This window comes from Leptidea sinapis, chromosome 11 (genome assembly GCF_905404315.1).
Source record: "Leptidea sinapis chromosome 11, ilLepSina1.1, whole genome shotgun sequence".
In the NCBI taxonomy this organism is placed as follows: domain Eukaryota; kingdom Metazoa; phylum Arthropoda; class Insecta; order Lepidoptera; family Pieridae; genus Leptidea; species Leptidea sinapis.
In genome coordinates, this window is record NC_066275.1 from 3,269,138 (window position 1) to 3,297,093 (window position 27,956).

The 27,956-nt window shown below is 35.5% G+C and overlaps 1 protein-coding gene across 1 annotated transcript in view; it reads right to left on the reverse strand.

Moving 5' to 3' along the window:
* LOC126966732 (acyl-CoA:lysophosphatidylglycerol acyltransferase 1-like) overlaps positions 1 to 27,956 on the reverse strand; it is a 453,894-nt gene that overhangs the window by 240,152 nt on the left and 185,786 nt on the right. Inside the window, exon 2 of the mRNA XM_050810997.1 lies at positions 5,815 to 6,029. Coding sequence (XP_050666954.1) covers positions 5,815 to 6,029 — 215 coding nt within the window. The remainder of the gene's footprint in view (positions 1 to 5,814; positions 6,030 to 27,956) is intronic.

Sequence of the window (27,956 nt, forward strand, 5' to 3'; positions counted from 1 at the left end):
TTTCGGTCTGAAGGGCGCCGTAGCTAGTAAAATTACTGGCAAATGAGACTTGTAATCTTATGTCTCACGGTGACGAGCGCAATTGTAGTGCCGCTCAGAATTTTTGGGTTTTTCAAGAATCTTGATTGGCACTGCATTGTTATGGGTAGGGCGTATCAATTACCATCAGCTGAACGTCCTGGTCGGCTCGTCCCTTATTTTCATTAAAAAAATATCAGAGGAAAGCGAATTTAGACCTTATAGAGAAGTCCATCTTCGACGACCAGTAACACTTCCGTAGGTTTATTTCTATCCTTGTATCGCAAGGAAGCAGATGTTCTTATCGTATGTCGTCTTCTACAATAAAAGCAATAATATTCTCTCATGTACGTTCATTACTACGTTTATAAAACTGTAACGTTTTGTTGCGCGCGTAAAAGAGACGAAAAGCTCGTAAATTTGTTTACAGCATCGTCAAAATACAATGTTTTTAAAACCTCGATGCGAAACGGAGGGGCGTTGTTACATTTATGCCTGTATATTTGCTGCCATAAGGGGCATAGTAACTGACATATGAATGGATTATACGGTTGGAAACCTTGTTTTAAAACAGATATTGTAAAAAATCCGTAATGATTGTATCTTGATTTTACGGGTATCTAAAGTCGTCATGAAACGAGGGACCACCATTGGGAGGCTCCTTTGCACAGGATGCCGGCTAGATTATGGGTACCACAACGGCGCCTATTTCTGCCGTGAAGCAGTAATATGTAAGCATTACTGTGTTTCAATCTGATGGGCCCCGTAGCTAGTAAAAATTAATGGACAATTGAGACTTGACATCTTATGTCTCAAGGTGACGAGCGCAGTTGCAGTGCCGCTCAGAATTTTGAGGTTTTGCAAAAATCGTGAAAGGCACTGCATTGTAATGGGCAGGGCGTATCAATCACCATCAGCTGAACGTCCTGGTCGTCTCGTCCCTTAATTTCCAAAAATTCTGGGCGGTGCCACAACTTCATTCGTCAACTTGAGATATAAGATTTTAAGTCTCATTTGCGCAGTAATTTCACTACCTACGGCGCTGTTCAGACCGAAACACAGTAATGTTACACATTACTGCTTCACGGCAGAAACATGAGCCGTTATGGTACCCATAATCCAGCCGGCATCCTGTGTAAAGGAGTCTTCCACTGGTAAGTATGTCTCCCTATCATTCGAAATAATTCATGATAAACTATTAGGAACATCATCAACACGCAAGTCAGTGAATGAAGTACGAGATTAAAGTAAATCACAATATGATTAGTTCTGTTACATATTAACTGCTTTAATTGGATGTTGGAGGAATAGGATGTCCCATCTAAATAATAGCATCGTTAAAACTGTATTTCTCTGACACAACAAAATCATTTCTATTGCCTATCATTATGTAATATTTCTGGCTTAATTATAATAAAGCACCTATTTCTTACCGGTTATGTGAGAACATTGCTACTTAGTGCGTAGTAAAATTACCTGGTAACTACCAATCTATAAATAAACCTTCAACAGCGAATGTTAGAGTTTATAATTGAACAGCTTTATAGCCTCGCATCGTCACATCCGCTTTATTTTGATAATAGAACATCAATATTTCTTATCGTGGCGACACATCCGGTGAGGTGAATGACTTGGGTGAGTAATGTCGATCACAGAGTAATGGAATATTGGGTGTATACATATAATTATTTATTTTCTTGAACTTTAACAACTTCAACTTGTAATTTTTACTAAAACTTGTAAGGGACAAAAAGTCAACAGCTGTAAGTCAGACTTGTCTCCAGATAGTTGCGAATGTTGCTGTTATGTTATAGGTTATGCAATATATGTTTAGGAGTTCGGAACCGGCCGGGGTCAATATATCTGATAAAGTTCTTAATAACAGGCAAGTCCAATCGGAATAAGTGATAACCTACCCTAAGTAGGTTACGTGTTACCTAACAGTAAGTGAGCAGCGCCGAACACACTCTCTAACAATACCATAGGAAATTTTTATTGAGGTAGGCGTTACTTTGCGGAAATCCATAATTATCCAAATGATTTGATTTTCTTTAGTGTTAATCTGAGTCTCGTGCCAGATTTTGACGACTCAACACGTCCTTAGGATGCCTCGTGTAGAGGCGAAACACGTGTCGAATTGTTTAAAAACAAATATTGGGGAAATTTACACTAAAGAAAACTTAAATCATTTGGATAATACCATAGGAATCACGGGCCATGTACTTTGGTTCGGAGCGCGCTACGAACTTCATTGCAAAGCACAATTCATAGGTTGGTTGTACGGAGGAGGGACTTCCTTGAAAGCCACACGCACTTTGGTGGAACGACACATATCCAAATTGTGGTGTATCCTTTATTTATATGCACATGAGAAACACAGAATGGAGAAACAGGAAAGGTGCGAGCAAACGAAGAATGCGGCAAAAGAATTTTGTTAGTATTATAAGACATTATTTTCAGTATACGGTCCGCCTTTAGCGGTAAAAGTGAGAATGAGTAGAAAGTAACCTCCATTAATTTCTACTCATTCTCATCTCCTGCAATTCTTGTCTACATCTGTCCTTCTGTTTCTATCTCTAAATCTCCATCTCTTATTAGCCTTGATTTCGTTTCCAATTTATAGGGTACCAGTTCATTACTAATTAGATTAGTACGTTTCAAATGAACATATTATGGCTAAAACAGTACAAGTAATCTTAAAGCTAAATGCTCAAAGTAAAAATTAAAGCTAAGGCGAGTTATGAGAAATAAATTATTTCCAACATACCTTCTCACTGAAACATGTAGGGTGCCAGTATTTTCCGCCTCTCTTCAAAGGCAAGCCGCTAAACGGGTATCAAGGGTATTAAAATTTACATTTTGTCACTTAATTATTGAAGAGAGCTAACCGTTCCGCCGAGGGTGTGGCGACTACGAAACAATTTCTACATTGAATGCTTGGATTTGACATGACATACGTTCCGCGTGCATTATAAAAAAAAAAAACCGAAATGTGCGAGTTCCGTTTAATATATTATTAGGTACCTTGTTGGTTTTTACAATAAAAAAAAGAATAAGAATACAGTAGTAGGTATTCAAAGTACATAAGCACACGACTATTTGTAATAACATGGTTTTTCCCACCTCGATGAAATGCTCGCTTTTAGTGAGCGAAAAGCGGGCGTTTTTTATCCAAGTGGGGAAAAAAAATCGTATCGCACCACGTGAGATAAGTAGGACATTGCCACCCACGATTGTCAATATTCCGCGGGTGAGAATAACCCACTTTTCTCCCTACGTGCGTAATATACTATTATCATATCCGCGAGTAGAAAATTGTTTTATTTTTTTTGTTATACAACTTGAACCCGGCTGGGGTCGTTCTATCAGATAAAAAAACAGCACAAATATTATCCGTGTTAAAATACAGCAGAATACCAAATTACTTTAGGATCGGTTCATTGATTTAGAAGTTGGTATGCTTCAGCACCACCTGTGGGGGCCCTGTATCTTTAGATGCCACAAAAATAATAAAACAAAAAACCATTTTCATATTTTTTTTATTGTATAAAAATAAGGGACGAGACAAGCAGGACGTTCAGCTGATGGTAATTGATACGCCCTACCCATTACAATGCAGTGCCGCTCAGGATTCTTGAAAAACCCAAAAAATCTGAGCGGCACTACAATTGCGCTCGTCACCTTGAGACATAAGATGTTAAGTCTCGTTTGCCCAGTAATTTCACTAGCTACGGCGCCCTTCAGACCGAAACACAATAATGTTTACACATTACTGCTTCACGGCAGAAATGGGCACCGTTGTGGTACCCATAATCTAGCCGGCTTCCTGTGCAAAGGAGCCTCCCACTGGTATTTTCATAGTATGTTCATTTTCAAGGTAGGTTGAAGGGTGTTCGAGTGAAGCGATAACATAATTTATACGAACATCCATTTTATACATGTACGATAACTCGATAAGTTAGAAGATACATATAAATAGCCAAACGCAAAATGTATTCCTAGAATATTTATTACGTAGTAGCTACAATAATACATTCCTCGTTACAAAATATTAATGTAATTATATATTCGGAAAATATTGACCTCAATCAAGTAAAATTAACGATAAACATTTACGTATAATTAACGTAGTTAAAACACGTCGCCACTCGATCATCAGCTAATTGATAACGATATTTCAATTAGTACACGTAATTCACTTAAATAATTTCAATATGGCGGATGCATTGAAATTGAAACACAATGACAATAACTATTTTACATTATTATATATTTCCTCATTGGTTACTTTAAAGTTTTGTACAATTTATTAACAAATGTATACTTAAAATATGGAGATACGATTTATCCCCTCGATTTTACCGCGAAAACTTCTGAACTATCTTCTACTGATGATTTTAGTATGTGATATGTTGGTGAATACTTATCCGGCACATATATTTTTTGACTTAGAAATACCTATATATTCGCAATACAAATAAGTCAGTCAATGACATTTCATCACATATGACAATTCATACAATGAGCGGGCGCAGCAATTGTACACAACTATTAATTATCGATATAATTTGTAGAAAAACTGTAGTACTCAATATTATATTCGATGTCGATAACTTATGTGGCAAATTCGATAACCGTTCCTCGGGCTCCATCTCTGGAACAGTAGATTGTTAACCGAGGGTCGAAAGAATCAATTCCCGAGGTATTTAGGAGGCTATAGTCCGAGTAGGAATTGATTATTTTACTCGTGTGAAACACTCTTCTTTTCATGTCGAATATGAGGAAATAAAACTAGTTGTTTATCTAAACTATTTATTGATAATATATAATAATATTAGTAGTGCCTATTTAAAATTAATTGTCAAATTAGGACAATTTATGTAGACTTAAAGTCTATTTGAAATATGGAACTCACCGCTTAATTGTTGCAGCTTATTCCGCTCAAAGAAGTTTGCGCTAAGTTCACACTGGCTGTTTAGAAAGTCACATGGCCGCAGTTTTTTTTTTGTTTTTTTTTTTACATAAAACAACACAGCTGACAGCAGTTCGCTTTTTAAAATTCATTCCGGCCCTTAGGTGGGTAGTAATTTGTATGAGTTTTTCCATCTCCATGGAGGAAAGCAGTATTTTCCACCCAATAATCAGATCAAAACAACATAACTTTCCGAGTACGAGAAATGAAAAATTTATTTCATACGTGTACTTGCGTAAAACAGTACCGTATCATCTAATGTAAATAAAAAAAAAGCCTTGCGCGTTAGCCTTCGGCAAAAAGACATTACCGGGTATCGGATATTGAAAAATCGCTAATCCTGAGAAGTATAATGGGATAGGCTGTTTTGATGAGCATGCAGATTCAAAATAACTTTGGAAGGGGTCCAAAATCACGTTCAAAGATACAAACAAACATATATACCAAGCTAATAAAAGCGAGTTAAAATCTGTTACAAAATACAAAAAAAATACTACTGTTTAGTTCAAAACACCAGTTCTACGGCTTAAATAGATAAGATCAGTCACGATCTTTTTCAGTTTTAGACTCTTTGAGTACTGTACAGTACAATCCCCCTGAAAACGTAATCTGGAAAGGTCTCGAAACGTCAGGTTAACTAAAATAATAATGAAAATGTAAATTATACACCAAATCTAATGTTAAAACACGCGTTTTAATCCTTAACAAAGTGTTTTATTTAAATGTGTAACATTAGTGCGTTGATCAAAGAAAATACTATAGGAAGTAAGTTAAAATTAAATTACATCTATCTATAATGATATTTAGTAGATTTAAAGACTTACCGCTTGTATAAAGAAGTCCTTGTGCAAGACGCTGACGATGCCGAAGTTAGTGAATTTAAAAACTCTGTCCATGATCCACATGAGGTTGGAGAGCACCCCGGGTCGAGGGTTCCACGTAGACATCAGCAGCGGAACGTCTGCGGTGCTCTGGTGGTTCGCTATCACCAGCGTTCGTCGACTGGTACACACTGCTGGCTCGTCGCCGGATTCTATTACTGTGGACAATAATGTTGCTAGATAAGTAGGTATAGGATTGGATGTCAAGATACTGGTTTCTTTAAGTTTTTATTACTATATTATAACTTTAGGACCTTCACGGCCGGCAATGTATTTCTTGAGATCCATTATTGCTGGTCTTGCTCGTTATTATTAAAACCAGTACCCAGGTTGATGTTTTTTTTTCAGGGAAAGAGACCAAATTGTAAAGGCCGGCACCACTCTTGTTCCTATGTTCTTGTTAGGTGACGACGACAGTGATCACTAGGCACCAGATGCCCAATCTTTTGTAAACAACCGCACAAGATGTTAATTTAATGGTTTTACAATAGCTCGTACGAGTGCACTCGGACATACACTATCTACTGATAGTATAGGAGTTCACTGGGATAGTCGTTTACAAATATCCGAAACCAGTGTTCGAGTCGCATTTGTTTTCGTACACCATTTATAGACGACGACCCATATAGCCCAGTGGAGTGACCCTGCCTATTGAGCTATATATGTATATGGAAGTTTGTTACCGAGTCATGGAAGTTTATATGCATTTATATATGTTTAAGTAAGTATTAAATATATGATAATTGCCTTGTATCCATAGTACAGGCTATGCCTTGTTTGGGGCAAGATAATTTGTGTAAAAGTGTGTCAATTGTGTTGCAGAAGTTGTAACGACTAATTGATCGATGAAGCACAATATGATAAAAGGGAATGATAGCAAAATAAATCTGTGGCTTTCAATTGGATTTATTTATTAGATAATTTATAAGCTCTCCAATAACAAATAAGTGTATCTCAAATAAAAGTGGATGAACACGATAATTCATTTCTATTTGTCTTTCTCCTAATCTAACCTAATCAAAAAAGAACAACCAAAAATACAAAAGGCAGATATAAAAATATGCTGCTCCTTCCAATGTTTTTTGAAGCTGTGATAAAATCAGAGTTTCAAATTGCCCCCCATTTCAAAAGATACCGCCATGGAAGCGTCCGTATGTAAATCAAAACCTATGGTACTCTATACTGTACTCTTCCAACTGGCGTAAATCCTAGATTCATGAAACTTTATGAGAAGTATGGTGTCACGGAATTAGCAAAGGAAAAAGTTATTTGTTTTTGTATTAAATTGTGAACCAAATGCAGTTTAATCGCCTACAAAATTTTAATGTCAAATAATATTTTTATTATCAAAATAAGGGACGAGTTGAACAGGACGTTCAGCTGATAGTAATTGAAACGCCCTATCCATTACAATGCAGTGCCGCTCAGGATTCTTGAAAAACCCAAAAATTCTGAGCGGCATAAGATGTTAAGTCTCATTTGCCCTGTAATTTCACTGGCTACGGCGCCCTTCAGACCGAGACAGAGTAATGTTTACACATTACTTCTTCACGGCAGAAAAAGGCGCCGTTGTGGTAATCATAATCTAGCCGGCTTCCTGTGCAAAGGAGCCTCCCACTGGTAACAATTTGACATATTATGGTTTCCTTTGTCAGATATTGTGTAATAACTTTTATCTACACCCATGCTTTAAATCTTCTATTAAAGATTCTGAAACTGTTAGCTTATTGCCAACATTAAAACACCCAATGTTCTTATAACCATTACATCATCCAAACGAGTGTTGTAATGTTGTACTGAATTTCATAACGTTTTTTTTAATCCCTACATGCGCAAAGAGTTTCAACATACAGCCACATTCTTATTGCTCGATGCGTGGTATCTGTATGAATTAAAAAAAAAGAACATTTTCGTGTACGCGCGTTCCACACTACCAGAACGTGGCGTGCCGTAAAAAAAAAGTGGGTTATTCGAAACCCCGCCATTTTTATTGAAAAAATGAGCGATTCACGATATTTAAAACGCTGCAAGTGAATTTTAATAATTGCACTATACAAAATGTAAATTACTACTAAAATATATAATTCTTGAGTTTATTTGTATATAATCAGTATTGGATGATATAAGGTTACTACTAGGACGGCTGGCTGTTTTAATGTTAGCAGTAAGCAACCTGTTTCAGAATCTTTTAAAGGATTCATATTCTGGGTGTAGATAAAGTCTTGCATGCAACTGTTGATAATTAGGTATTAAAACACTCATTTGATACTCCGCTTCGCCTCGTGTGATAAACCAATTCGTGTTTTAATACCTCTTATTACACAACAGTTGTTTAAAAGTTTTCTATTCCCGCCTTTTTTCATCTTTTTTTTTAATTATTTTTTTCAAGCACGAAATTGACCTTCGCCGTTCGATAGTTAAAATTGATGACTATTATATTCATACGAAGACAAGGCTGAATAGTGAAGCGACCTCTTTTGTCATTGGGCTGGCATGATGTCTATTGCCAGTATGATGGTTAGATGTACGCGAACTTTTTGAAAGAGTGAAGAGATTTTTTTTTAATTACTTACCTCCCCATGGCTTTTCTAGCTACATTATTACCCTAGAGCGTTAATTGGTCACCTACAAGCCCCATTTTTGGGGGTAATAAGGACCTACTTACCGAATATGAGAGATGTAAAATATATTACTTTATTAATTAGGTCAAAGAAATGACACTTACAAATGTCAAAAGTTATAGTTCAGCTTCCGTAGAAGTTCTAATTGTTTTCTTTTTTTCTTGACGTGAGCTTTCCAGCGGAGCTTTGTTCAAGTATCATGCCCAGATATTTAGCTGTAATTTCGTATGTAGGTAGTATTTTCTTATTAATGTCAACTGGCTCGTAATCTGGTTTCTTATTACTAGAGTTTACATGAACAGATTTACTGTCATTAAGTTTAATTCTCCATTGTTTAGTCCATTTAACTACTCTGTTTACCGCTATTTGAGCTTACTCTGCTGCCTCTTTATGGTAACTACCCACGCCCATTAGAGCAGTATCATCAGCAAAGGTCGCAACAGCGTTATTTTCTGTTTCAGAAATGTTATCTGTGTAAAGTAGGTTCAGGGACCGGGCCTAATTCACTTCCCTGAGGCACTCCAGCTTTTAGCTCCTTAATATCTGAACAGATATCCTCTTGTCGAATCCTAAAATATCTATTGGTAAACTTATGGCACAGCTTATGGTATCAGGTGAATCAATTGTCGACTAATCCTTCAAGTCCTATCGTCCATCAAAAAAAAAACGCATGATGTCGTAATAAAATGATCATAACTAACAGAATAAATCCTTAAATATTTCCATTTTAAATTTTATAGAACTGTAGTTCTTATGGAAAGTAGAAGTTACCGCAAGTTTGTCTAACAGAATGTAAAACGCTTGAGTCTTATAGCAGTTCTATACGAAATTAACATTATCGATTTTGTTGATTAATATTCGGGTTCCTTTGGATGTTTTCTAATTTTCCCTTATTTTAAACCCCTGTATACAAACAAAATAGTAAAAGAAATATTGAAATCGCTCCAACCGTATCTGAATTTTAACGAGACTAACGAACAGCAATTTGTTTTTAAAAAAAAATTTTTGAAGCTTCTATCGGTTCGCTTAGAGGAGAGAATGACGTATATATGTATTTGGGTCACAAGGTGGAACTGGGTTTGGAGCAGCAAACGGCAGAAGTTATAAAACGAATCACGTTCACGAATCAGCTTAGACCGCATTCGGAATCACCCTTGTCCCTTTTTGAAGTGAAACCTTCATTAGCACCGTTGTAATTTAAAAGTCGATGAACCAAAAAACGAGACATTAAAAACAAACTAACAAGATTTAACGTGGGAGAATATGAGATAGGAAGCATTATACAGTGTTTTGGTATCAGGCGATCATAGTTGCATAAGATATTGTCTGATGTATGACGCGAGTATACCTTGATATATTCTGAAGTTCATGCGCACGATGTAGGTATTATACATAGACACCAGGAGAACATAAATATGGTAGCGGTGACAGTAATGTCTTTCATAGTGGTTGAAATCTTGTGTCATCCTAGCAACATGTACCAGGACTTCATATGCAGTTTAGAGGTTCATGCACAGTGCAGCTTTACTTTTGACATGTGTACTTTGTACGCACGCAATTTTTTTTATTAAATTCTCCACGCACTAATTCCTTTGCTCAAATAAATGTGAGATCATCAGTATAAGGTAAATAAAATACAATAAAGCACTCGAACCGTCCCGAAACACCGAAATAAGGGCGCAACAAACATTATCCACGCATCTGACTGTTTCCAATATTTCTCTGAGCAACTAAAGTGACCCTTATCAAAATCCATCTCGTTGTTATACGTCACGTTCCCCAAACAGTGGCACGTATGAACGGGCTTCGGAACAAATAAATATTTCACCGCCGGCAATACTTACGGCTCTGTCTATATTGAATCGTACAGCGGCTAAATTGTTTTCTCTACGATTGATATTCTCCCGAAAAAGGGAGAGTGTAAATATTTTGATTAATAAATAACAATTTTTATAAGAAATTAGAATCATACGACTTAATATAGCTATAGGTCACAAGCTTATTCTCCGACAACTGCAACAATCGCCGTAAAAGGACCAAATTTCTAAATAGTACATTCGGATATATTCATGTAAATCTAAGGCTCTTTAATATCACCAGTGGTAGGCTCCTTTGCACAGGATGCCGGCTAGATTATGGGTACCACGACGGCGCCTATTTCTGCCGTGAAGCAGTAATGTGTAAGCTAATGCTTAATACACAGTAATCTGTGTTTCGGTCTGAAGGGCACCTTAGCTATTGAAATTACTTGGAAAATGAGACTTAACATCTTATGTCTCAAGGTGACGAGCGCAGTTGTAGTGCCGCTCATAATTTTTGGGGTTTTGAACAATCCTGAGCGGGACTGCATTGTAATGGGCAGGGCGTATCAATTACCATCAGCTGATCATCCTGCTCGTCTCGTCACTTCTTTTCATAAAAAAAAATGAAAACTAAAATGATTTTTTATAGTAGCATTTTAGGGAAGAGAACAAACCGCCACGTCGCTAACATAAGCAAGGAAACAATGACTAAATGGCAAGAACAAGTACCCATATATTAATAAAGATCTATCAAGCAGATACAAAGATCATAATTTTATATATTCACGTAGAACAGGCAAAGTTAGAACATCTTTAGGGTAACTTGACACGATGATAGTAGCACAATTAAAATGTGTTTCGAAAAAAAACCCAGCAAAAATCAATAAGAGCACAACATAAATTGATGAAACCGCTTCATATAACCTACATAACAATATTTACTTTAAAGATGTCTAAACTGATAAGCACTTACTGTAAAGATACCGATAAAAAGTTCAGAAATCCGAATACTCTTCCTAATGTTAAACACTCAATTCCCGAGGAGTCTTATAATATAAGTTATGTGTGTCGCATTTACTCAAGAAAAAATATATGAATGTGAGATAAACGCAGGTCACTTAAGCCGTATGATTGTCTCCATAATATTTGAATGAATTATCAAGGTTAAAGGATACGTAAAATTGTACTTTAAGGTATACGAAACAGTAAGATAAACCGCCCCATGTTGTATCGCCTTAACATACTGCGAAAGTAAGATCAATCTACAATGACTTCGGCTAGATAAAAAATATTTTAACAAAAAAAAACAACCGACTTTAAAAACACTATTTCAAAACAATAGATATAATATGCACTAAAAAGTATAAAAATAATTGCGTATTTTTATACAATCTAATTAATTAATATAATTCTAGTTACGATTACTGTTATTTTTGGAATCGGTGACCTCTTGCCTCTCGCCTCCTCAACCGCGTGTGTGACTCAAGCATATCTCACATATAACTATGTAATATGTATGTAGTTACAAACCTACCTTGGCTGACAACGACGAATTGAGGACCTCCTCCTTTTTTGAATTCGGTTAAAAAGTGTCCGTGTATGAGTTTAAAAAAACAAACAAGTGTACTGGTCAACTGATGATAAGTGATCACCGCCACCCATTCTTACTTGTAACACAAAAGGAATTAATAACCGTGGCCGCCTTTAGTCTTGAAGTAATATTTATAATATAGAACAATCAACTTAAACAGAAAACAAACACTAAAAATGTATATCACGATCTAAATACATTAACTTCATTTCAGAAACTCCACTTCCAAATTCCCATTTGTGAAGTGTTCAGTTGGCTGTTATTTCAGTATAAATCCACAAAAGAAATATGTTAATATAGTCTTAATAAGGCCCACTGAGTCCACAAGCAGCGAGCATCTAAATAATTCCCTACACCAACAAGATTCTACTTTCAATTCGATGTAAAAAAATCACATCATTACCATAAGAAAAAATACTTCAGTCTTGTTCAAATACGAACTCATGATTTAAATTAGACGATAGCGTCTTAAGTCTCGACCATAGACCGAAGAATAATATAGACATAATATTGGCAACAAACCTATGTAACAAATAATAAACATAATTAACAAAATTTGTTAACGGAAAACACGTTTATATACGTTGGTGAGAACATTATTAATACCACGATACTAACACATGTCCTGCCTGTGCCGTACGAATTGTTGTGTGTGAAAATTATATTTAAAACTAGATTTCATCCCTATTAGATATCACCCAAGATAGATATTGTGCAATAAAAATATAAATAAAATAAAAACTATTAAAAAAACAACCGCCGAAAAAACTAAAAACCAAATAACCTTTATTTATTTAACCTTAATAAGTAGGTTCTTAATCTATCATACAAGGTGGGCCAAAAGAAATCACCCTATTGGAAGATGCCCTCATTTTTGCAAATGGCCGCCAATGTCAAATATGTTTTGACATTTATGGACTAGACAGATGCAGAATACAAGTGAACAAGCCATCGAGGGGTGTACTCCCCAAGAACGCGGAATAACTGTGTCTAATATTTTGCGTAACAATTCATCTGTGGTGTTGGCGCAGCGCGAATTCCGTGGCCGATTCCCCGGCCGTCCGACACCGACTGTGCAAACACTGCGCCGTTTGGCCACCAACTTTGAAGAGTGTGGGACCACACGAGACTTTGCCAAGAGTCAGCGGCCCCGGAGCGCCCGTTATGCCGAGAATATCGCCACTGTTGCCGAGGATGTCGAGTTGTCGCCGGAAACATCGACCAGACGCCGTGCCACGCAATTAGCCATCAGCCGGACGTCACTGAGGCGAATTTTGGCCAAAGACCTGCGTATGTTCCCGTACAAAGTCCAGTCCGTGCATCAGCTGTTGCCTGCCGACCGCCATTCGCGCGTAACCTACGCCCAAGCCATCCTCAATTTCGAGGAAGAAGTGGACGATTTTTCGACCAAAATCATAAGCAGCGATGAGGCTCATTTCTACCTCAGCGGGTACGTGAACTAGCAAAACTATCACTTCTAGGGAACCGAAAATCCACGAGTGATGCACGAGGAGCCATTACACCCGCTCAAAGTGACTGCATGGTGCGCTGTTCACGCTGGAGGAATCATCGGGCCATTTTTTTTCGAGAACGCCGCTGGCCAAACGACAACAGTGGACGATGCGCGCTATAGGGTCATGTTGACCGAGTTTTTTCTGCTGCAATTGGACGAATTAAGACTGCAGGACATGTGGTTGCAACAGGACGGAGCAACGGCACACACTGCGCGAGCCACAACCGACATTAAGAAGGCGGCACTCTCGAGCCTCATCTCTCGTTTTGGCCATTTGCACTGGCCCGCAAGATCACCCGTTTTAGACTTTTTTTGTAGGGCTTTTTTTGAAGTCCAGTTTTTACGTGAACAAGCCCGAGACTCTGGAAGCCCTCAAGGACAACATTCGACACGAGTGTGAGAATTTGTCGCCCGAAGTTCTCGCTGAAGTGATGAAAAATGCCATAAAACGAGTCCGTAAGGCAATCAATTGTGACGGTGCCCATTTGGCCGATATCATCTTCTGGACTTGACCAATACAATTATAAAGGTTCAAATAAACATAATCAAAATACAGAATCGAAGTTATTCAATTAGAAAAAAAAAGAGAGCCAAACAACATCGGATGACATTCTTTTGGCCCACCTGTATAAGATCGACAGTTATCCCGCAAGGCATTAGCACTTCTAAAATTTATATTAGCTTCTAGTTAAGACTTATATGAACAAGAATATCTCTATGATATTTGGAGTCATGTACAGGTACCGCCTGTACATGACTCCAAATATCATATCGTAAAGGTATCTTGCGCTACTAAATCGGCTACTCCGTCTATATTGTTCTTTACGTTTTATCTCTCCCCCATAATTCCCTAAATAAATAATCTTGTGTCGCCATTCAGGCAGCGCCATAAAAGTTATTAACATTTTTATGAAGTCAGTTCTTAACATTGTTTAAATTATCCTAAGCGATGATATTCAAATTAAGATACAGCTAAGTGACAGTAAAGCTGAACTTAATCTTAAATAGTATTTGCATGAATCCAACACAAGCAGATGCAGAATTAAATTAGTATGGAAACTGTTATTTGAAAAATGTCGTTAAAATTTATAATAGCGTGATTCTTTTTATGTGTTAACTTTATAAATAAAATATTCAGATAAGAAATTCCAAGTAGTAATAATGTGTTTAAGGCATAATATAATAATAATAAGATGTGCTCCCCGCTGTGAAATTTTTTTTTTTTCATTTGTTTGTTTCTTCTTTCTTCTTCTTAATAAAGTGTTTATAATGACTAATTCCATCATACTCACTCCAAACATACGAGTTTTCTTGTCAAATGTAGAAACCTAAACTAGTCAAGAGGAAACTTGCGTGGTGTAGAGGAAAAGGGGAGGTTGCGATCAGTCGAGATAACTGCAAGTGAGATGTTTACCGACCGTTACTTTTAATTAGAATCATATAGTAAGGCCAATATGATTCTTATTAAAAGTGTGATTGATGGATATAAAAATATATTGTTTACATCTGGTTATGGGGTTCCTTTATAATCTACTGCGACTCCGTTTGTTTATCTGTCTGTCTAACAGTGGGCTATATCTTATAAACAGTCATAATTACACTGCTGAAATTATGAAGAAGCTTTTTGATCACGATCTAATTAGATTTTAATGTTGATAGCTAGTAATTTGATGACCCATATAGTCCAGTGATTGATTACACATCCGAGACACTATGTTAGGGGCTAGAAATCCAGTAGCGGAAAACGTTTGTGTGATTAATATATTATATATTTCAGTTTGTTTACCTATAATATGTGCATTAAACATATCGTTATTTGAAACCCATAGTACAAGAATATGCCTAACATTATGCGTAGTTTGGGAATATATTAATTCAATGGGTGTGTCAATTACAAGAACTAAAACGCATATCTCACCTAGTTAATATTATAAAACTAAAAATCAAATACACATTAACATAAAATTTCCTACAAAGAACATCCAAGACACAAAGCCCGTAGTACAAAAAGAGAACATCTCAAAAGGAGTCGTCGAGACATTTATAAAAACAAAATGAACCAAGAAAATCCGAGACGTCATAAAATGCAACGTTTAATTAATAAACTTAGATTAAAATACAATATAGACGGAGCGCACGAAACCAATCTCGAACCAAATATTTCCAATAATTGAAATATTGCAAAAATCAATCGCAGTCTACATTAATTGATATTTAAAAGTCTGAACAAATATTGCAAAATATGGAAGATAATCACAGAATTATATTCTGGAGCAAAAAGCACTTTAAACATACAGCATTTTAGAGGAGTATCATCCTAAGCGAAGAAATCTTCAATATTAGTTGACTATCTATTCTAATGAAGGTCCAAAAATTACTACATGTTGGTCGTTTCCTATAATAGGTATGCTTACATTACAGACATACAAAGAGAAAAGAATCTAGGAGAAATTCTAACGGCCTTACAAATAAACTTGGTATAAAGTAATACCTGAGAATAAACAAAGAATATGTAAAATATTGACTATATCGCTGGTAACACTGTCAATACAGTGATAATTCTGAAGTTTTCCGAATGTCAATCAACCTAACAATTGATAGCGGAAACGTTATAATATGTCCGAATAAACCAATCGCAAATGTCTATTTATAAATATGCAGCATATTCTTGGTTTATTCTCTATAAAGAGTTTTATTTGTAAGGCCGTAAGAGTTTAAAACTTGATGAGTAAGTGGGGTCAGTGTTATCATTTGTATATTTTTTCCTTCTTGATCCATACGTAAGAAATATACCATCAAAATTTACTACTGGATGCTCCGTCTATAACATTCTTAATGTAGGTGACTTGGGCGATCTCATTGCGACGCGGACGCGACGTTTAATTACAGGTATCGCGGCTTATTCAAATTTAACTCAGCTATTAATTAGACGACAATATCTTATAACAAAATACGAAAAGATCTGGTAACGGTTTTCAAGTCATGAATGACATTTAAACATGATATTCTAATTAGGAGGTATTAAGTTTGACTTTGAGTGAAAAATGATTAAGATGAGTTAAGCAGAAGAAGAAGACGGAAGACGAAGTGTTGGTAGGCCCCCCACAAGATGGACCGACGATCTGGTCAAGATCGCCGGAATACGTTGGATGAGGGCAGCGCAGAACCAATCGTCGTGGAAATCTTTGGGGGAGGCCTTTGTCCAGCAGTGGACGTCTTCCGGCTGGTGAAGATGAAAGCAGAAGAATGTTATGAATTCAATATACTTTCTAATTAATTTTACGTACAATTCTTAGGTCGCAAACAACACCGTGTGAACTATTTACCACAGATACCTCTAGGACTCTGTTTACTTTATTTTGATAAATTTTACAATCGCTTCGCATAATCGAGATGTGTCACTTGATAAAACATAATATTCAACAATACAAATATTGCCGAACAGAAGTAAATATTTCAATTCTAAGCTTCCTCGGAAACGATGCCAAACCTGAGACGCCAGAACGCTGGGAAAGCGAACCACTAGGATGCAATGCCGCTGATAATTTTGGCTTTTTCAAGAATCACTTTTTCTCATAACAAAAAAAAATAATAGAGGCAAATTCGAGTATACTTACTGTACGACAAAAGTATGGCACAGTAAAGGTTTAACTAGTTTTATATAAACTCCACAAAAATCATTACCTTCTTGCTCAAAGTAGTAATTTTCACAGTTACAACACGAGAAACAAGAATTAATTGAATGATGGTACGCTCCATAAAAACAAATGAATACACTTAATCCATTAATTGTTCTCAGGATGTTTTTGATGCAGTTCTTAAACTGCTCTCATGTAAATCCTATTACTCAATTGCAGACTACCTAATCGATGAGACAGTAAGGCAGTAAGAGTTCAAAGAAATAAAAAAAAAATGTATAATAAAAGAATGGTAGGTATCTGGTATATAATATATGTGTCCTAATATAACTTCGAGTCTCAAGAGTAGGCTCTTTTGCACAGGATGCCGCCTAGATTATGGGTACCACAACGGCGCCTATTTGTGCCATGAAGCAGTAACGTGTAAAGATTATTGTGTATCGGTCTGAAGGGTGCCGTTTGGGTTTTCAAGAGTTCGTCAAATCCATTATTTTCATTAAAAAAAAAACGATTATTATTCTAAATATAGCGGTATAAATAATACTCGAAGAAAAACATATTAGCCGAAAGCTCGCAGAGCAAAAAAATACTTGAATGTAAACTATATATCCAATAACATGAGTTTCACTTCCATGACAAATGCTAAGGTAACCTTTCTAAGCGAATTAAATATAAGTTTCCGCATCAGGTAACCCCTTGAATAAAAGTTACTGAATGTAATTACGGTATTGTACACTCAAGTAAAATTGCTCGGAAAACTATAAAGTGGAGAGAAGCACAAGGTTACGGATTACAGTTAGCTTTGAAGGTGGGAGCTGCACAGCTTATGGTGTAGGGTGACCATCATTTCAGTTAATGAGTGTTTAATTCAATTATTTTTAAAGCATTACATGAATTATAAAATCATGATAATGACTAATACACATCTGTTACCCACGAAACACCTACCCAATAACTGTTTGGGTTTATTTTTATTATTTTTTTTAACTTATTCAAGTAAGTCATTGAGTATTTGACGTTTGAGAATTTTTCTTGCATTACTTTGCATTTATTGTAATTAAAATAATTTTTAAAACGATTAAGATGTAAATGTTGATTTAAAATAGATGCGTAAAATAAAAATTATGTCATTTTCGGCACGAAAAAAATATCTCAATTCATACCAATGGGAGGCTCCTTTGAACAGATTGCTTAGATAATGGGTACCACAACGGCGCGTATTTCTGTTGTGAAGCAGTAATGTATAAGCATTACTATGTTTCGGTCTGAAGAGCGCCGTAGCTAGTGAAAGTACTGGGCAAATGAGACCTAACATCTTTTGTCTCAAGGTGACGAGCGCAGTTGTAGTGCCGCTCAAAATTTTTGGGTATTTCAAGAATCCAAAGCGGCACTGCATTGTAATGGGCAGGGCGTATCGATTATCATTAGCTGAACGTCCTGCTCGTCTCAGCCTTTATTTTAATAAAAAAAGCAATTGTGTGGATTTATGAAACCACGATGCAAGTGAAACTTTTTTTCATAAAATAACATAGGTATTAATATCAGCATAAAAAATATAAATATATTTATAATATGCATTTTAATTGCATGCATTGCATTTTAATTGAAAAAATTATAATTTACATTTTCATAAAATAAAAAAAACTTTATCAAGTGTGTTCGGGGTTCGAACCTACTCTTCCACCCGAACGCAATTGCATCCAATATGCGAACTATACGCACGACCGTCACGCGACATGCAAGACACAGACGAAAAAGAATGAGACGATGTAATAAAAGTTTCACTTTAAAAATATTATTAATAAAGTACTAGTATGAATATATCAATTCCAACGCGTAGCAAACAATAAAAAGGAACAAAATGATGGTCACAGCAGGAATGCATGTCACGTAGTAATATTGCGAGATAAGCCAACCTTGTACACAGTGTTGTATATGAAAACAGAAGTTATTCGCTCTTGCTGTTGAGCCCGGCGCACACACTCGCAACTACATTGTTTCATACTTAATTCGCTTCACATTACTATGATATCTTAAAGAACCTCTTTCTTAATTGGACAAACGTACCTATGCGTCACCTGATGGTAAGAGATCACCGCCATCATGTTCTCTTGTCGGCATACGACTACGCGCTTTTTGTAAGAATCTTAGCCGTATCGACCATGAATCACTCCGCAAAACATAAGCTTTAGAATAATCAACAGTTTGTTGCACGTGAAATAGACCTCATTACAGTTTGAAAAATTCTGGCGACCCGCTTGACAATAAGATTAATAAATTATATAAATTAAGAAAACAAGAATATCCAGAGCTGGCAGGGGAATCTCTAAAATTATTTGTACCATTCGACACTTCATTCCTATGTGAACTAACATTCTCATCTATAATATATATAATATTAAAGCTAAAAAGAGAAACAGACTTCAATTAGCAAATGATTTATTTGTTAACAAAATGGCACCACGTATTTACAATTTTTTTTTTAATCAAACAAGCTCATCCTGCTCATTAAAATAGTGTTTTTATTGTAGTCAACCTTGCCTTTTTCCTTCTGCCGGTGACCCCCCAAGTAAGGCTTGGCGAAAAACACTACTGTAGGGAAACGCCACACAGATCCAGATCGTCACATGACATCTTATTTTGTGGCATGTGGTGCGATGGTAGAATACGCCAGCAGGGATTAATTGGAACAGATGTTCGGAACAGTCACACATGATAAACTGTAAAAGACAAAGATTGGCGCGACGTCTTAACGAACCAAAAGAAAATGTATTGAATGAGTCTTATCTAATGTTTGAGTTATCTTTAATGCTAATTCCGTTAAGATTTTTTTAGTCTACATGCATCTAAGGCCCAACCGCACGGCCTAGGGTTAGGGGTTATACGTGACCTCCACCTAAGAATCGGCCAACGCTGAACCCCCGACCCAACGACCAGGTTAATCAGCAACGTACAACTCTGCTTAAACCAATAAACCAATCCAGCTTAAACAAATTACTGGGCAAATGAGCCTTAACATCTTATGCCACAATGTGATGGGCGCAATTGTAGTAGTAGGTAGTATTCCGCTCAGAATTGTTGGGTTTTTTCAAGAATCATGACCGGCACTGCATTGTAATGGGCAGGGCGTATCAATTAGCATCAGCTGAACGTCCTGCTCGTCTCGTCCCTAATTTTGATAAAAAAAAAAAAATATTCCATCTATAGCTATATTTTGGCAGCTATCTTATTGTTGGCACTTTGTTGATGTAGGCTTACACTTTCGACTTTTGAAATATAACAATTTTTATTTATTTACCACATAGTCGGAAAATAAAGCCGGTGAAATGAAAGTACGAGAAACTGGTTGGCATTTCGGAACTTCCCTTTCCGATCTGGAAGCTGTACGCCAGAGACGACATTGCAACAACATTTTTATCCACAATTCCTATTGATGTCTTCGTTGTGCAATACTTTATAGCTAGTATATAACCAGTGGGAGGCTCCTTTGAACATGAAGCCGGCTATATTATGGATACCACAACGGCGCCTATTTCTGCCGTGAAGTAGTAATGTGTAAGCATTACTGTATTTCAGTGTAGCTAGTGAAATTACTGGACAAATGAGACTAAACATCTTATGTCTCAAGCTGACGAGCCCAGTTGTAGTGCCACTCAAAATTTTTGGGTATTTCAAGAATCCTGAGCGGCACTGCCTTGTAATGGGTAGAGCGTATCAATTTCCATTAGCTGAACGTCCTGCTCGTTCCGCCCCTTATTTTCATAAATAAAAGCTATTGTAATCTATCATGTATGCATGAGATCATATAATTATAAGCCACATCTTCCATAGCTTCACATACTGTCACTAATATTAGGTTCACGGAGTTACAATTAAGTCAGTTTTTGTTTGATTAAACAAAACAATGGAAGCCATTGGAATCCATTGAAGGTCACCCATTTCTTAATACGTATGTTACTTAATGCTTAGTATATCAAACACAATACAGTGGCCGGCTTTCGGAAGGCATATAAGTTGTGTGTCGACTGTGACCCGCTTAACGTAAATCCCTGTCGGTCGCCAAATTAATGATTCATGGTCATCAAGAACCCGATAGGCTTACCTACGAATGTCAAAATATCATCATTTATTGGCTTATTCTATTATTTGATGACTACTTGCCATATTATGCGATACGTCTACAACCAGCACATTGTACAAGATATAACCCTGTGTTATTTATAAATAACTTTGTAACAGTAACTTTCGTTCAATTCTCATGGTCCGCCATTTTACATTTTATAGTTTATTGTAAGACTCTGTCAAAAGTTCAACTAACTCGTGGTCTTTAAAAAATAAACAACGCTGACAGAACTTATGGACGTACAGTTTGACAGAAATAACTTCGTAATGCTTATTTACATTCGGCGAGTTAGCCTGCGACGCACGCATTTTAGAGGTCGGTAATAGAAATAGCGAATAGAATAGATATAATACATATAAACATTTTACATTATGACTTTTGAATGATGGTTAACGAAACTTTACAATATAAGTTATTATTGCGAAACCTAAGAAAAAGTAAACAAATTTCATAGTAATATACATTACTGGTTATGTATTACGAAATATTACATATATCTAAATAGTCTTAACCCGAGTATTTACTAGGAACCCAATGACTAAGACATATTCGTTTTTATTGGAAATTATTTTGGAACTATAATTTATCGTATAAATATGGTATAATCAATTAAATAACAAATATTATAATATTTTTATGAATATTTTTCTTATACAGACAATAACTGATAAGAAAAAATTTAAAAGACGATGTTTACTTTAGGCCGATTAACACGATAGAAGTGAAAAATCAACAAGACAAGTTTAATAATAATATTATGATGATTATAATTTTTTTATAATTATTTCATTATTACCATAAAGAAATAACATTAAAATATATTTAATTGTACCTAATAGTGTATAATTTTGTAATACGATGATGAATTAAAGAACTTAGCCTAACAATATTTATTTAAAGGGTCTACAACTAACATTAAAACTAAGTGATCGTCTTTAAAATATATAAGCGCATTTCAAATATCCATCAATTTTTATGGAAATAATTTCAAACCAGTAATTATATGATGTTTATAAAAGCACTATTCGTTCGCAGAATCTATTCCATAGAAACTTCTAGAATTATTAATAAAAGAAACATCATTACTCGCATAACAAGCGAGCAATCCTAATTAGCTTGCGAGATCTACGTTTGAAATAAAAATTGTGATAATAAGAAAATCTGCAAGAAGCATACAGGGTTGGCTTGGGGCGCTTTCAACGAGGAATACTCTACAATAACCGACAAAGAATATCTTTCCTTTGGAAAACTGAGTCGAGTTTTTTTCTAGTGGCTCGTTAGCTCGGATAGGTATGTTGACATGAACAGTAGTTTGCAGTATTTACTATATTACAATCTTCTTAATTAAATTATTATTATTTAAAAGTGGCAGACTCCATTTCGCAGAAGTCAAAGTCAAAGTTTTTATTATTTGCATAAACATGTTAGATTAATGTTACATAAATATTATAAAGTACATGTTTGCCACATTTATGACGTGCAAATTTTATAAAATACATTTCTAAATCATTAGTAACAATAATATCAATTTAACAAAAGATTATTAGCAGTATTATATAATATATAGTCAAGTTTATAGTTGAAAATATTCGTCTAATGAATATAAGCAGTTTTTACTAAGGTATATTTTCAATTTAGATGAGAAATTCCTATTTGACGATACCTCTCTTATTATTTTTGGGATGTGATTAGAGATTAATATAATAATGATGGCTAATACATATCTGAAATAACCCACGAAACAGCTACTCATTATCTCATTTGGTTTATTTTTATTAACTTACATTTTTTTTAATATGAATAATCATGCAAGTTTGAATATTTGAGTAATTTTGACAAAGGAATATTAGCATAAAAACTAATTGTGTGACCAGGTTTTATCCGGAGCAGTAGTGCCACCAATATTTCTGCCGTAAAACAGTGATGCACTTGTGCTTCGGTATTTCAGTTTTAAGTTCGATGTAAATGCGTATGCCTATAGCATGTAAGACGTTCTACTTTCTCAAACACTTATGACGTCACTCACCCCGTCACCACAATACAATTAATTTGATGCCGATATTTCGATCAAAGGCCAAAACGAATTAGGCGCCACGTGGACAGATGTACTATTAGTGTCAAGTGTCTATGTGTCAAGAGACTCTCGCCGCCTCCGCAGTTCCACCGCGACCACGATTCATACAATCGGATCGAAATATCGGCATCAAATTGATAAGATATATATCGTGAGCACTCGTCATAATAATTACAATGGTGTTTACTATTCTTATAACTACCTAGTTAGTACATTTAATATATTATTTAATGTACTACAAGCCTTAAAATACATCGAGTCTCAAGAACTTTTTAGGTAAGTTATTTAGTAACTAATTACAATACCTCGAGATATGTATACTGAAAGTCGCTTCACCAACATGCTAATGAGAATATATCACCTATATTATCCCCTCCCGGATCAAGTTCTGCGTCATAGAGAAAAATGAATATAGCTTATTAAATTTAGAGGACATACATACAAAACATATGAAACTACATGGGGTGGCCTAACCACGTGATAGTCCCTTCAATTACGTAAGCGCCATAAAAGATTTTATTTAATATGTGATAGTTTTTCAGTTGCTAAAAAATTCCTGTAATGTTTTAGGAAAATACAGGAAAGTTAGTACCAAATTCAACAAAACATACTCGTAAATGTTAAATTTCGTTATTTGGTGGTGATAATAATAATAGTAATTCAAAAACCTTTATTACAGTTAACATAAGAATTAACTTAGTAATAATAGGTACACATAATATAATATATTTTTATACACTATTCTTATCTACTTAACTATATTAACTAAATTATATGCAGTAACTTTTATACAGTCTGTGTCCTCTTCCTGTTAACTGTTTGTCCCTCACCAAAGGCCTCTTCCAAGGTCTTCCGTTCTTTACGGTTTTTCGTTACTACAGTCCACATGGGTCCTCTATTTGTTTTAATTCATCGTCCCATCGAATAAACTGCATTCCTCTACTCCTCTTATATCCTCTGGGATACCATTCGGTTACTATTCTATTCCATTTTGGTGTTTCATCCCTCATTAAGTGGCCTATTTAGTAGTCAAACTATTGTTGAACACAACATTTAAATTAAATTAACATACACATATCTATATCTATCGACTATCGATAAAGCTACCGACCAACCATTATATTATTATTATTATTTGAATCGATATTTAGCACAGCACTGTCGCAAGATTGCGTATCATATCTATGGCTCGGTTTGTTCAGTCCCCAATCGATCAGGGTATTAAAGGATGTGGTAAGAACCCTCTTAGGTAGACATCTAGATTACATTTTCGTGTACTTTAACACCCTCGAGACTGTTAAGAATTTAAACTAGAGTTTGGTGAACGATTGGGACGCATTGATTAGGGTGAACATGTTGCTTAGAACAAAATGTGTGTGCAAGAAATGTTTTCTATCTGAATAATCACTCTTCATTTACTTTTTACGTATTTTTTCTAAAATAATTAAACAAAAGTTCTGAATGGGCTCAACAAATCAAAAATTATTGCAGACGATTTCTTGAAACAGTAAAAAGTCAAGCTTCTTCAGTCAACGCAATACAGAAAAAAGCCATTGAGTTATGCTCATATGAGATAATAATAATAATCATACTTTATTTCAGACATACATAAATAGTTCAACAACAAATATGTACAATGATAATATAAGGAATAAAGAAAAAAATATATACAAGATAACACTTGTGCATGTCCTATGATACGATAACCTACATACGTACTATATTACATAACATTACAAATACTCTTTGTGGTTCCCATTGCGACGGACACTTGTCCAGTATTGAAGTTATACTTCTTTAGGCGCGTTATGAAAAAAAAATGAGAGTGAAATATTAAGATGCGCGCGCATCACTGTAACACAAAAGTAACAGGGTTGGTTCCTAAAATTTTCTGACGTATCGTACGTATTTTGCGACATTCGTAATTTTTTTTTTGGTTTTTCGTCCATAATTAGGACAGGCAATACCCATACAGCCGTATTCGTTAATTATTAATTGTCAAAGCCATCTTTGCAAGATTTTCACAATATTGTTCTTTCTACAAACGTAAAACAGCAGGAGCAATAAATAATTTTAAGGATTTTTGCTTTGTTACGTCAAAGAAGTATAACTTCTTGCGTGCATACATAATTACACACACACTTTTTTTCTAAATGAGACAGTTCAAGTATTCGGAGACCGAAGTAACCAAAAGGAGACAATCTTGGATCGCAAAAAAAAGTCGTTCACACAGGCCGACGCAGATAATTCATTATGAAATTGTGATGTGTAATCAAAGTATGAGGTTCACCGCTAGCTATGATGGATGCTCCAGCTATCGTAGACACAACATCGCGGTGTAGTGAGCCCCGACACGATGTAAGCCATTAACAATGTTAGACGCGGCGCGTGGCTCGCCGTCGCCGCAACATTCCGTCGACATTATTAGCAACATTGTGATCCACGGTATAGCTCGCATAATTAGAGGTTTCTCAATTAATCTGCATAAACACCACAATATATACTTACATGCTGGAGTTATGGAAGGGAACCAATGTAACGTGAGCCATGTTATATTTATCAGATCTGAGATCGTAAATTAATAAAACATAACCTGAATGTTCCTTCTCTCTTCCTTATAAGTTTTTTGTTATTCAGTTGTTATTACATATTACTTTAACTATATAGTATTTTATAGATGAAGCTAGTACGGTTCTAGCTTCAACAAAAGATCTCGATTCCTTGGCATTTTGGTCTCCGCGTCAACTAAGTTTCAAATTTAAATTAAATTCTTTTAAATCTGTGCAGCTAACATTGTAACAATGAGATCTCATTGTTACATCATCCCCTCCAAAGGAGCACAAAGTTCTCCTGATGGTATTTGATCATCGCATGTTCTCTTGTCATCAGACAAATCACAAGGGCGTTGGCGAAACGCATATTAGCATTATAAAGCATCAAACCAACGAATTTATGAATTTGAAAACTAAAAACACATTGGTCTGTGGCGGGCGAAGATCGAACCGGGGGCACTGTGGTGAGGGTGAACGGTCTACTACTAGAGTAATCTACAATCACGACGCAGCATGAACAAACGTTCACAAAGATAGAAGCTTTAATAATAATACACATTTCGATCCTCACAAACTACTTGGTTAATTTTTGGAGGAGGGAATTGCCGACAATAAAACGCAGTTTTTTGAGTTTTCTACCCACGAATTCTATTCGCAGCTGTAGTTGTCCCTATCGTACTAATGATTGTCTCGGCCGTGTTAACGCGATGGTATATTGCTTTAGAATTCTCTAATCTGAAAAAGACTAGTGGAAGAAGCCTTTGCACAGGATACCACCCAGATTATGGATACACAGATTAGTGAAGCAGTAATGTTTACACATTACTGATGACGGACTGAAGGGCGTCGTAGCTAGTGAAATTACTGAGCAAATGAGACTTAACATCTTATGTCTCAAGATGACGAGCGCAGTTGTAGTGCCGCTTTTTGGGTCTTTTTATTTATTTATTTAGATTCACCAGTGGTAATTACAATAATACATTTATAATTATGCTAATTTACAAGGGTCTTATTACTAAATGCATTACCGTTTAAGGTGAATACCGCATGCTAAATTATGTGTGATTTAGTTATATAAAAAAATATTTGAAAAAAAAAACAACCGACTTCAAAAACACTATTCCAAAATAATAGATATAATATGCACTAAAAAGTTTAAAAATAATTGCGTATTTTTATACAATCTAATTAATTAATCTAATTCTAGTTACGATTATTGTTATTTTTGGAGTCGGTGTCATCCAAGATAGGTTTGTAACTACATATGTACTTATGTACTTTTACACTTTTTAGGTAATGCTTCCGTTTATATTAAATAATACTTATAGTGGTAGAGCAAGTGTCTCAGCACAGTTGATTAGGTACCCTTAATACGATCGAGATGTTTTAAGTTTCTGAATTATCTCATCTCAATCAAGCTGTATAGACGATAGACACTGACAATTGAATTTAATATTGTTTAGGTTATTTAGAATTTAGTTTTTTCATATAGATTGAAATTTCGCTGAACGTATATGGATGAAAAGTGTGATGAAAATAGATTACAAATGCCTTGTCTTTCAAGAATCCTGAGCAGCACTGCATTGTAATGGGCAAGGCATATCAATTACCATCAGCTAAACGTCCTTAGACCTCAGCTGCTAACGTCCACTTAATTCTTATTAAATAGATTAGTTGATAATATGTTAGCTTATACATATTATCTTGTATATTCCGAAGTATTGGTCAATGTTAAGAAGATTATAAGAAGTGATACAATATATGCCACAAATGCTTCAAATTTCAATCCACCTGCAATATACCTTCGTTCTTAATCTGAATTATTCTAAAAACTTAATGAGATCGTGCACACTGTTGCACATGCAATACTCTCATTATCCAACAACGGCTCCGGGCTCACTTTATTTATTGCACCACTGCGAAAGAAACTATTCACAAATTCTTATATTAAACAACATAAATCGTCCTTGCTCCTTTATTGTATACAATAACTATCTTGGCGAATACTCCCCATATTCATATTACTTTGAAAAGTTTCATCTCCAGATTCAGAGTTTCATACGAGTACTTATATATTTTATTTCACCTTCTCTAAATGAGAGATTTTTTTTGTATGAAAATAAGGGACGAGCAGGACGTTCAGCGGATGGTAATTGATACACCCTGCGAAT